This window comes from Eucalyptus grandis, chromosome 10 (assembly GCF_016545825.1).
Source record: "Eucalyptus grandis isolate ANBG69807.140 chromosome 10, ASM1654582v1, whole genome shotgun sequence".
Taxonomy (NCBI): domain Eukaryota; kingdom Viridiplantae; phylum Streptophyta; class Magnoliopsida; order Myrtales; family Myrtaceae; genus Eucalyptus; species Eucalyptus grandis.
The window spans coordinates 31,099,844-31,111,469 of record NC_052621.1 but is presented as its reverse complement, the minus strand read 5'-3'; the positions used below and the strand labels follow the sequence as shown (position 1 = coordinate 31,111,469).

Below are 11,626 nucleotides of genomic sequence, written 5' to 3'. Positions count from 1 at the left end.
ATTAATTTTTTACGATACTCACCGAGAAAACTTGTGAAGGCCGTTGTCTGTTTGCTTTAATAAACTAAGCAAGTAATTAAACTACCGTTCTCCTTTATTGATGCTGGAAGTGCACTTGTTAGGAAAGCCAAAAAAACCTGCACTTATTGGTTTCATATTGAGCTAAATGGTACCCTTTTTGGGCACTGGTTAACATCTTTATGAAAAAAATGTATGAAAGAGACTCTGGAAGTTAATTGATTACGTGAAAAGAGACATTACGTACAATGCTTAGAATTTGAGCAAGAAAGTACGAATTTCCATGGGACCAAGCTCGACAACAAGATCCGAGACATTGACAGGGCCCCCTCTTAAAGGCATAGGTTCCGCCACGACTTCCACTTCGACTTTCCACGTCATCTGCTTCATTTCAGACTTCTCTTGGTTTGCAGACAAGCTCATTTCCTTTACTTCCTTTATCTGTAGTCATAACCATACATATCAATGTCCATCAGTATGAGACAGTACTTCGTGCGGTTGGCAGACACTAAGAAGAGCCTTGGCATTAGTGCAGTAAAAGCTTTACATACCATTCTTCCCGCAAACATCTTCTTCAGCTCGACTTTAGCCACGGTTGAATACTCGGCATCTTCACCAGACTAGATATATTCACAACAAGAAAGATGGAAATGAATACGATATGATATATATCAATCACCTCTTTTTTGATTGAAATATGAAAAAATGACTCATGAGAGTGTCAAATTGATGGAAAGTGCGGCAGTAAGTGAATAGCCTGATAGAGTGAGTTTAGTCAATTCAAGAAGCAATGCCTCCATAGTTAAATTACAGTCTCTCCTGGGTTTGCGAAGATTCATAGTTCTGTTGATTCTAGATCTCACATGGAGTTTTCATCACAGCCCCAATCACATTCAAATGACATGGATTGACAAAGCTCTTTCTTTTTGCGCTAAAAGGGTAAATGAAGTTCTTTTCTCACCTCATAAAGATGTGCAAGACGTAGTAGTGCACTTCCATCATCCAACTCCTGCAAAAGAGAAAGGTCAATTAATCTCACAGAGGAAGGGAGGGAGGAAGGGAGAGAGAGAGTATTTGAGACAAATCTGAATAACCTGCAGAGTGATTAAAGCGACATTCTGAGGTAAACTGTAACTTGAATCCATAGTAGTCGCAATGGTAACATGAGAAGCTGTCCAGTCCTCCATCTTCTGCAGGTCATTATCTATTGCTCAGTTAAAAGGCTTAAGCATAGGCCACGATAAACTAATGCATTCAATCCCTACCTCATGTGCAAAAGCCAGAACTAAAGGCGAGTACACTTCTTGGCCAGTCGTCCGTCGCCAGCGAGCTCCCTCTCCTGCTTTGCTGATGCCTATGTGGTAGTGTCCTCGTACCTGGAAATACAATCACTTGGAATACGAACAAGGAGAAACAATTGGTCGTCCACAGATAACTTCTGGTGATGTAACACACCGTTAGTCCTTTGCACGTTCTGTTATTTGCAATGCACACCATCTCGTCAAGAGCTTCCCCCACTCCTCTTCTGTCATCTTTAAGTATTCGCCTGGTGCATGAAGCAATAGAAGGTACAAGATTTCTAATGTGAAGAAAGGAAGGACTCATATGGGGCAGAGCACAGAAAGGACACGCCGAACCTGTGAAGCATCAACTCTATTTGCCCGTCTTTGATACTAGCTCCCCCAACGGCACGATCCACTAAGACAGAGAATTCAGTTTTGTTGTCTTTGGTGAAAATTCCGAGATTAATCTGACAGCATAGCGTAGGAGAGAGGATCATTTTTAGGGGAAAAATATATTCAGGAGTCTGTGTTACAGGTTGATAGAATTTCATATGTTCAAGCACCATGTTGTTACTCACAGTCATTTGGTAAATCGTTAAATTTAAAGAACTTACTGGATAGTAATTTCCTGCAACAGGTTGTGTAACAGTGAGGGACCAATCTGATCTATAATCTCGCACCTGCATGAACCATAATAAGTTATTTTGCGTCAGCCTAGGACAAGTGATGAATGAGTAAGATGGCTTTTGTCTGACTTAACGCTGTGACTGGAAAGACAATGTTGCACATAATTTCGCTGAAGATGTAGTTCTTTTTTTTTTTTTTTTTTTTTTTTTTTTTTTAGTAACAAGCTGAAGATGTAGTTCAGTTGATAATGAAAATGTGAATTCCAGCTAATGTCTTTTGATGTTAAGTGAACCAATTTTTCTTTGAAACGACCTTTGAAATGTGAAATATTCAAAGAACATCACAAGCTATAACTTAACACTTGGATAGATGTTGCTCAGTAGAGAGAGTTTGAATACAATAATAAGTCTAGCAAACCTCGCTCTCCATCTGCTGGTACTAATATTGAGATCATCTGTTGAGAACATCGATAATTTCAAAAATAAGCAAAGATGGCATCTGAGGGAAATGTAGGTTTTAAAGTTTACCCGTTTTATGAAATCTCTTCCATTAGAATCAGTGTAGAAGGTCTTCTCCGTGGCCATATTTGCCGTCATTTGTGTTATCACCTCCTTTCCAACTCCATCATCTGTTGGAATTGGTCCGATCTTCAAAGTTTGAAGGACGAAGTCTTAGGAGGATTTTCTTGGAGACTTGAGGTTAATTCTTTACTACGTAGACATTAGTGACAATAAATCGATCGACTTTGCATGCAAAGCATTGAAAATTCAATGAACTGTTTTGTTAATAAATTTACTAATTCTATCATATGTAAAAAATAATAGTTTGCTTAGCAACAAATATAGAAAAGGGCAACTCACTGTGAATTCGACATCAGCCTGCTCTTTGTCCTTGTATAATCTCGTGACCTGATTAAGTGGAAAAGAGAAATGAGATGTCTGAGAATCAAGCCATTTGTCTCGTGTGTTCCCTTTGTGCCGGTCCAAAACAACATAAGATATAGCACTTATAGCAGCAATTCATACCAGATGGGGAAAAAAGGGTTTTTTTGAGAATCTCATGATTTCTTGCTCCAAGTGTTTTGGGATGAAGTTGGTTGATTGACATACTTGATCTAAATTAGCAATCAAAAAGGGGCATTATAGAAGTAAATTACCCACCTGTTCTCTCAATCAAATCAAGATCCTTATGATTGCTTGTTTACTAAGGTAGCAATGTGGTTCAGAGTACAAAAGCAAACTTAAACTTGGATCGAACTTGAAAACTTAAGCTTTTAATGTTAATGCCCAATGTACAATGAACAAGCGTCATTCTTTTTCTGGGTCAAGGATTCTGGTTAAATGAATGACACTTCTAATTAGTAGTTTAGCTATTCAAGCCCAATGTTAGCTACAATGCTTCAGTCAAACTCTTTGCTGAAATATCTACGTTCTGGACATCTTTGGGTCCTTCGAGTATCTTGAGTTCTGTAAGCCCACAGGAACTAAAATCCATAGGTTGTTGAAAAGAAAGAGAAACAGCCAAGCAAATCATAGGGATGAGCAAGAGCTATGTGTGCTTGGAGTTAATTTATTAAACAAATGACCTGGTAGATCCATGAACTGAACTGTTGATGCACTTCATCAACTAGTGGTCCCCGAACAACCTTCAGGGGTACCTGTGAGAGTTGAAATAGGTCATGAACTCTTATCTGTCCAATCTTGCTGTTAGGAAAGATTTAATATTCGGCATCGCTGAATGGATAGTATTAATCAATGTTCCGAGAGTTAGTTAAAGCATGCACAGCTGAGTAATAGAGGCCACTTACTTCTCTTGAAACAATAGTTGGACGAGCACCATCTGGGCGGAAGATGTATGCACCAGAAGCCTGCAATGAAAGAACTCTGCTGAGCACTTGCAGTCATCTATCTACCATTCCTGGGTATGTGCTGTAAATAGGTCTAGATACTGGTCTACATCGTGTCAAAATCAAGCACAGAAAGAGTTACCTGAGAATCAACTGGGTCACCGATACTTGAGGCATAGTAGAGATAGCTTTGCTGTACTGGTACATCAACCTGGTAAATTTGAGTCAGTCAACTAAAGAGGCTATGCAGTGAATTTGGCAGAGCTTCACAGTAGCATATAAGATACCCTTGTGAATGCACTGGAAGATAATCCAATAAATAAAGTAACAGAATGACAAAAAGTGTTATAAAAGTAGAACATTGAATTCTCGTCAAACCTGAAGAAAAGCTAATGTTATTGTATTAATGGAAACGTCTTAATTTTAGGAGAAGTTCTCATTGTTGTTCTGATCAAACTAGAATTACACATTCATCTCAAGTCCTAAGAGGACAAAGAGGTGCTGTAAACACTGGAGTAAGAGACACACTAATAAAGTAGGTTAAGATGCCAACCACATAAGACCCAATCCAAGTAGCCAAAGAAAAGGCAGAATATAGAGATGAGATAGTGCTTTATACAGAAAAGATTGATTACGCTCATCCTCAATTAACAGTGAAGATATAACAGGTACATCAATCAATTAAGCGTCCAAAATTATTATTTAGAAGACATGATTGAAGCTAGAAAGCAGAAGCAGCCAAGTTCCATTCCAGAACCCATTTTCATAGTGGTCACTTGTTGGTAATCAATGTGTTTGTCAAGGAGCAACGCATTTCAAGAGGAACTGTTGATTGAAAATTGAAATATTTCAACACAGAAGTTCATGGAAGTTCAAGAGCTCAACACTTTCAGTTGTCTTTTTGCAGTTACAATCTAATTTTATCTATCAAGCATTCCAGCTGAACACTTGCAGTTATCTATTTTGGCAGTACAAAAATAGCCCTTTCCTTAGAGAAAGTTTTATCAAATTGTAGAAGAACTATGTAGAGGGCACCTTTTTTCTACAAAAAATTCACGAGTACGATTTTAATCCAAAGAACTTTGAAGAAGTGAATAAGATGAGATTGTCAATTTCAATGGATTTATCCATGTACAGTGAAATGGTAACAGAACAGTGAACACACTTTGGAAGAAAATCTCATTGCTAAACAAAAATCAATGACACTAACTTGACTCACCCCAGTTTTAGAGTTTAATATCCGGACAAGTTGCCCCGAGGTTGATGAAAATAGCATCTTCAGATCCCCTGGTCCAACTTCTATGGTATCATTCTGTGGATTGCTCAGTGTAGAGAGAACGGTACTTTTACTTTCCCCTGCATAATTTTGAAGCCCAGATAAGGAAAATAGATTTAAAGGAGTCAGCATGGCTTACTAACAACCATGAGGCTGTGTTGAATTAATTGTGCTGATCAGTTTTATGGCCTCAGACACATGCACTTCAAATGGACTCTGAATAGTTTTGGAGCATGTCTAGGCTCATCTGCATACATTTTACATCATGCTGATTGTTATGGGTTTGAATTTTGACTTGTTATTTGTTTTATTTCATGTTCGTGAAATCTACTCTGACAAGCCATGGCAGATGATATAAATATCATTCTCAGAGGCTTGAACACGAGAATCAAGTATGTAAGTACCAACCTTCTGTAGCTGCTTTAGAAATGAAGTATGTGCTCCAACCCAATGGCGGTATTGAAACTTGAAATATTAGCCAGTACTTTGGGACCTGCTGTGGCAACAATCCCAAATGGGCTTTCACGTAGAAGTTCCTCAAGTTGATTGTAGCACTATCCAAATCGATGAATTGTGCTTCAATGGTATTTCCAGAAGAGTCACGGACGACAAAATTTGAATCAGTGACCTGGTGGACATTTTCTTTGCCAAATTATATCTAGGAGCAATTGTCAATCTCTTGATGCATAAACTATTGGTGCAAAGAAGTATATACTCACTGGGATCCTTATGACATCCGTTCGATTCCATCCAAGGGAATTATATGCTACCACAACCTGATAAAGAAATTTCAATGAGAATATACACATTTCTTTAAAGAACTCATAGCATTAAAAAGTTACCAGACTCTTTCCATCTGGAATATCTTCCTCTGTTGCTGGGCAGAAACTTATGTTGAGTAATTGGCACTGTAAAAAAATGTAAACACAAGATGAATACAGGTCATCTTGAGTAATGGAAACATTTGGTCTTTACACAAAATTTAAGCCCCAATGAACTGACTTGCTTATATGATAGTTTGAAGAACATCACAAATCTTTATGGTTGGAAACTGTAGGAATTAGATTAAAACTTACCTGGCTAAAGTTCAAAGCAGATGATGAACACTGACCACCTGGTTTCTTACTAACTAGGCACGAGAGAGCATTATTGACGACAGCTTCTGCCTAATCAATTTTAAAACAAAGAGCATTTAGAGATCAAATTGAGAGTTGAGAGCGAAAAACCCTAAAAGGAAAATTCAACAGGATTTCAGTTTCCAACCTCAGAAGCTCCAACAGCTAGGCGCTTCTCATAATCATTTGTCGTGTGCTGTTTAGCTGTACCACTGACAGCATCGTGATGTTGTGCTATTCCTAAGGCATCTCCAAGCCCATAAGTGCTAGGACCGCTGGACCTTCGCCCCACAAGAAATTCAAGTTGGCGTGCTGCCTATATAGACAAAAGAGAGCACAGTCATGGCAATGTTTAATGGTGCTATACATAGTATATATGTGGATTAGATGATATTAATCATCGAAGCAAGGGGGAAAAACACATTATCTCCTCAGATAGTCATTTTAAGATTTAACCCTGCCCATGGCACCAAGAAAATTAAAAATTATCACAACTCATCCCTCCAGAAACTTAAGTCACAAAGATGTAAACACAATGAAGACAAAATCATTCAAGTCGCAGGTGTTCCCCTTGGCTTGAAATAGGCAACTACAGGAAGAGATATCCTGTGTTCTGAAACAGTATGAACTCCAAGAAAGGGAAACAATACCAAATAATATCCACTTAGCATCCTAACATATCGTTTCAGGGCTGGCCGGCTGGTAAAGTAACCAGTCCAATAGGCATCTTTACTATCTGCGTACCTGTACACAGAAGCAAGTGCTGGTCATATATCTAGTTGATGGTGATTAAAAGAGATATATCACATAGAGGCAACTGAGATGGGTGAAAAAGCAGTACTCACGGAAAGTAATCATCGGTTTTCAAAGGCCATGATCCATTTTCTGCATTTTTGGCATCAACGTAAATAGATGGCGTAGAGTATAATGCATTCACCCGACCATCCTGAGGGAGAAGAAATACCAGGAATGGGAAAAGAAAATTATGGCAAATGCATTGAAAGAAAAGGAAAAACTCTCCTCTCCAGAGTAAGCTTAGAAAGTCTTCATCTAAACTAATTATAGATTTTTGGGTTACTTCTCAATAAAAAGATACTGGTGAAAGTATCATAACCTTGATGCTTAGGGAAATCTCCAAATTATGCATGACCAAAAATGAGTTTTTGCAAAACTTCAAGTGTTTTGAAGCATAAACACTCACATATTACAATTATAAAAGCAAATAGCAGAGCAGGTGGTTTTACCTTGTTAACATAATGAACGAATTTGTCCATCTCCTTGAACCAAGACTCAGCGTATTGGTACTGAAAATCATCACCCATGGTCCACATAATGTGATTTGTTCTTGTCACATTTGCCTGTTCATTGGGAAAAATGAGTTCCTAAATGTGTACCTCAATAACGTTCACACGTACTTGACAATAGTCAGTCTCAGTCAGAGACAAACCAAGACATAACAAAGCTGTTGCCTGCAAAAAGCTAAGAGTATACCTGTGTCATTGCAGCACTAATAAAATCATTCACTCTTTTTTCGACATTATAGTCATAGAGGAGAATATTATCCTGCAGATTGAATATCTCAATTGTGAATGCGTCTGCCAGAAGAAAAAAAAAGAAAATTGAAAGTGATTAATTTGGTTGAATAACAGCACACACCTGAACAGGCTCAAAATCATTAGACATTTCAAAATCGAAACCATCCGGCGGACTATAATGAACAGGAAATGCATTTGTGAAAATCTGCAAGGGTCAAGACAAGTGCATGATATTAATCCTGAGGCAAAGTAACCAAGAAAATGAAGGTAATGAGTTCTCTTCTATTTCAAACCTGAGATGAGGAACCAAATGTTTTAGAGCCACGCCATATGACCTCAAGAGATTTATCATTCTTGCGATTCGCTCTGTCTTGATAGTCGATCCTGGCAAAATGCAGGGAATCAAATCCAACCTGCAAAAATGGTGATGGTCCTTTCATAGGAAATACAACGCAAAGCATGGAAATTTATTGGGAAAAACAACCATGCTGGGCAAGTCCTTTTTCATTTGAGGACAGAGAAAGTTGGACAAAATGATACTTCTCAAAGTCTAATGGTCGCATCATAGTTTGCAGAGATCATACCAAAAAATAACTCAGAGCTGCACTCAAGACTGATTGGAAGGTGAAAACAGAGAAGGTCGACATTGAGAAAACCTTAGATAGAATCTACTACCTCAGCTCCAAGCAGGTAAGCTTGCACAGCAGAATGTCCAAACGGATCAATTTGCCATCCAACTCGAGGAACTTTGTTGAACTGTGACTTTATCAGGCCATGACCCAGAGTTGTTTGGTCAATCATGTCGATGTAATGAGTTGTTGCCTCATCGTGCATACACCATCCGCCATTTCTGCAAATTTCCAACATTGCCGTCAGCACAGTAGTAGTGCAGAAATCGCCATAGACCAATTTAAATGCTTACTGACTGCATACATGAATTCCAATTGGCCAGCATTTACAAGTTTCCTCATTTGTTCTTTTGTTTCTGGACTTTGCTCTAACCACCATCTTTGGAAGAAAGCCTATCATTTTCATGAAATTCGTTAGTGACTGTATCAAGCTAAGCTCGTTTGTAAGTGAACAGTGGAGGGGATGATGGAAGGCCTGATGTGAAGAAGCTATAGCCTAAGAACAAACTGTTTGTTCACACAAACCATGATTATTGAACAATCGCGAGCAAAGGTACACTTCAAAGGAAGCAGAAGTTGACTATGATCCATCTATCAAGATAAACTGATCTTACAAAGTGCACCATCTTACAAGCACAACAAAGTAAACAATTTCCAGCATAAATGTTTGATAACTTAAATTTATCTTGGTTAAATGTCTGTCTCTTCTATCTCTCTCCATTATAAATATTCAGATTATTAAATGCTAAAGTTTGTCTTTACTGCAGCATCAAAGTTTAATTATTAAATGCTAGACGTCTTTACTGCAGAGTAATGACCAATACTCGCAGGAAAAAATGGTAACAGGTACTATCAGATGTAGTGTTCCTGAAGCACAAAAGACAGAAAGCATGCAGGTTTATAATCCCAAAGGTTCATCTTTCAAAAGTAGTCTTTGTTATCAACATGAAATTAAAAATGAGAATCATGTAATGGCAATTTTCATGTGGAAAGTAATGCTGAACTTAAATATCTTCGGTCTAGTTTGTCTTGGCAGCATGCCTGGAAGTTCAGTTACCCTTCTGATGCAATTGGATTGAAAAATTGCACAAAGATTATAACTTCTTTAAAGGCCAAAACCATCGGTGTCTTCATGTCAGCCATTATGGATTTGCAGATTTGCTAGCTATAAATATGAAAAGGATTAATATCACGACGGTCATTTGGATTGAATTTTACCACAATGCTATAGAGTCAAACTGATCAACTAGATTCAAGCCTGACATAGAAAATTTGACCGATTGCAGTGAACTCAAAAACAAGGTTTGAAGATGATCAAAACAATAATGAGCCTTCAGAGGTATGCATCAGAGAGAATCTAAAATTAACAGAACTTACCATCTCGGCGAATATAAACTTCCTATTGGGATCTCGCGACAATGCTTCGACAACAGAATCAAGCACATTCTCGACACAAGCACCCTGCACTAACAATAGCACACATAAGAACATTCTCCCATCCACGTTACCGCATAATTATACATCAACAGTATAATATAACCAAACTTCACTATGCTCTTCGAACTTGAAAGTTTAAGGACCTGGATGGAGTTGTTCGAGCCGACATAGTACTGATCAATGGTCTTCAACCATCCGACGTCGTCGTGGGAATGCGGGACCAAGTGGACGTTCAACTTCCCTTCCACAACCGCACCACTAGTGTTGTACTTCACGTAAGCTCCAGCCACTCCTCCATACAACCATACAGTCTCCAAAATCACAACCACGAAACAGGAAGCCACAAGAGTACCCATTTCAGCAACAGCAGCGCGTGCGCGCTGACAAACTCTCTCTCTCTCTCTCTCAGCGGCTAGGGACTGTATTATTAGGAATTTGTAGGTGGTGAACTCACCAAAGAGCTGGACTTGATTGAGTGACCTGTGGATCCCCGCCAGTTATATTGGGCTTTAGTGGACAGCCTGTAATTCGTCGGGGGTTGTGAGGACAAAAACGATTGATTCACGACACGGGTCACTCGTACGAGGGACCTCCATGAATGGCATATTACAAAAGGAAATATGCAGACCGTAATCTGACAAGAACCAGAGTAAGAGTGATAAAAAAAAAATAAAAAAAAAAACTGAGTATTTCCAATGGAAGGAAGTCGCCGGGACTTTTCATCCCAGGAAGTCAAAGGAGACGGCCGAGGAAGAGAAAACAAGGGGGACGAATCGCGAGGCACGTTCGTCGAGATCTTTTGTCGTTTGTTTTTGGGACCGGACGAGATCAGTGATTGATCCATTGGTGACGTAACAGATAAGTCGACAAGACAATTATCACGTGTATATAAAAATCGATATTCCTCGAACCGTTCGAAAAACTAAATGTTTCTTCATTATTTTTGGTATTATCTCGTGTCACTAAGGACAAAAAATTAACTTTTTGTCTCAATGAGCCTTATCTATATATATTTCAATGTTTAGCACCACGACATTTGAAGCATCTGTAATTACATGAGCAAATTCAAGTTAAAAATGATAGCTTTTTCATGCTGTGCTTGAATCAAATACTTTAAAAGCGCTCATTTTAAGTCAAGTCTAAATTTTGGCCTATATTGCTTTTCTTCTCGTATAAAGTTACCCATCTCAGTCGTCAAATTCCGATCCCCATCAAGTTTCTCCATCCGCTAATGCTATTAAAAGTTCCGACATGTCATTTCACATGTACATCTATATCTCTCTTTATGAGTTTGAGGAATTGCAGCTGTCGTAATGAAGAAGATGAAATAAAATAAGGTAAAGATAAATTAGTAACAAAATAGAGAAACAACATGGAATAACACTATATCTTTAGCAACATCATTAGATGGAAACTTGCCTGGCCCGACTCCTTGGCACTTGGGCATGGGCCCATCGAGGTAGGATCTTAGTCCATTGAGGCCAAGCCTTGGCTCGAATCCATTTAGGCCAAGCCCGAGACATCGACACCCCTGCTTGGATCGTTGATGCTCGAGTCGGGGCCATCGAGCCCAAGCATGGAACTCTCTAAAGGACTTGGGCAAAGCTTGGATGCACTAGGCCGACCTCTATGGACCCAAGCCCTTCCTCGATGGACTCGAGGTCAAGTGCCGGGAATCTAAACACAAGCGCTGGTTTCTTGGCTTGGCCTATATGGACTGAGCCCTACCTTTATGGACTCGGACTTGAGCGCCAAGATCCAAACACGAGCACTAGGGTCCTAGGTCTAGCCTCCATGCACTTGGGCCTTACCACGATGGACATAGGCTTAGTCACTAGGGACTCAAGCATAGGCACCAAG

At 39.1% G+C, this 11,626-nt stretch overlaps 1 protein-coding gene across 1 annotated transcript; it reads right to left on the bottom strand.

Moving 5' to 3' along the window:
* Positions 1-118: 118 nt before the first annotated feature.
* Positions 119-10,411, bottom strand: LOC104422779 (alpha-mannosidase). The gene is made up of 29 exons (XM_039303726.1): positions 9,910-10,411; positions 9,707-9,790; positions 8,634-8,722; positions 8,376-8,550; positions 7,994-8,113; positions 7,822-7,905; positions 7,657-7,728; positions 7,410-7,523; positions 7,011-7,111; positions 6,816-6,909; positions 6,314-6,481; positions 6,127-6,216; positions 5,893-5,958; positions 5,770-5,826; positions 5,459-5,678; positions 4,994-5,130; positions 3,917-3,985; positions 3,736-3,795; positions 3,514-3,585; positions 2,789-2,836; positions 2,456-2,575; positions 1,916-1,981; positions 1,656-1,768; positions 1,474-1,564; positions 1,284-1,394; positions 1,113-1,208; positions 980-1,027; positions 570-638; positions 119-459 (listed from the first exon to the last, which is right to left on the bottom strand). The coding sequence occupies exons 1-29, from the start codon at positions 10,120-10,122 to the stop codon at positions 271-273; spliced, it is 3,036 nt and encodes a 1,011-aa protein (XP_039159660.1). The 5' UTR covers positions 10,123-10,411; the 3' UTR covers positions 119-270.
* Positions 10,412-11,626: the final 1,215 nt, after the last annotated feature.

Excerpts from the sequence above, each read along its gene's own strand:
- LOC104422779 (XM_039303726.1), bottom strand. The coding sequence starts at position 10,122 with ATGGGTACTCTTGTGGCTTCCTGTTTCGTGGTTGTGATTTTGGAGACT. Across the intron at positions 7,524-7,656 it reads TTAGTGCTGCAATGACACAG|GCAAATGTGACAAGAACAAA; the intron begins GTATACTCTTAG and ends CCCAATGAACAG. Across the intron at positions 1,028-1,112 it reads TCGCTTTAATCACTCTGCAG|GAGTTGGATGATGGAAGTGC; the intron begins GTTATTCAGATT and ends TCTCTTTTGCAG.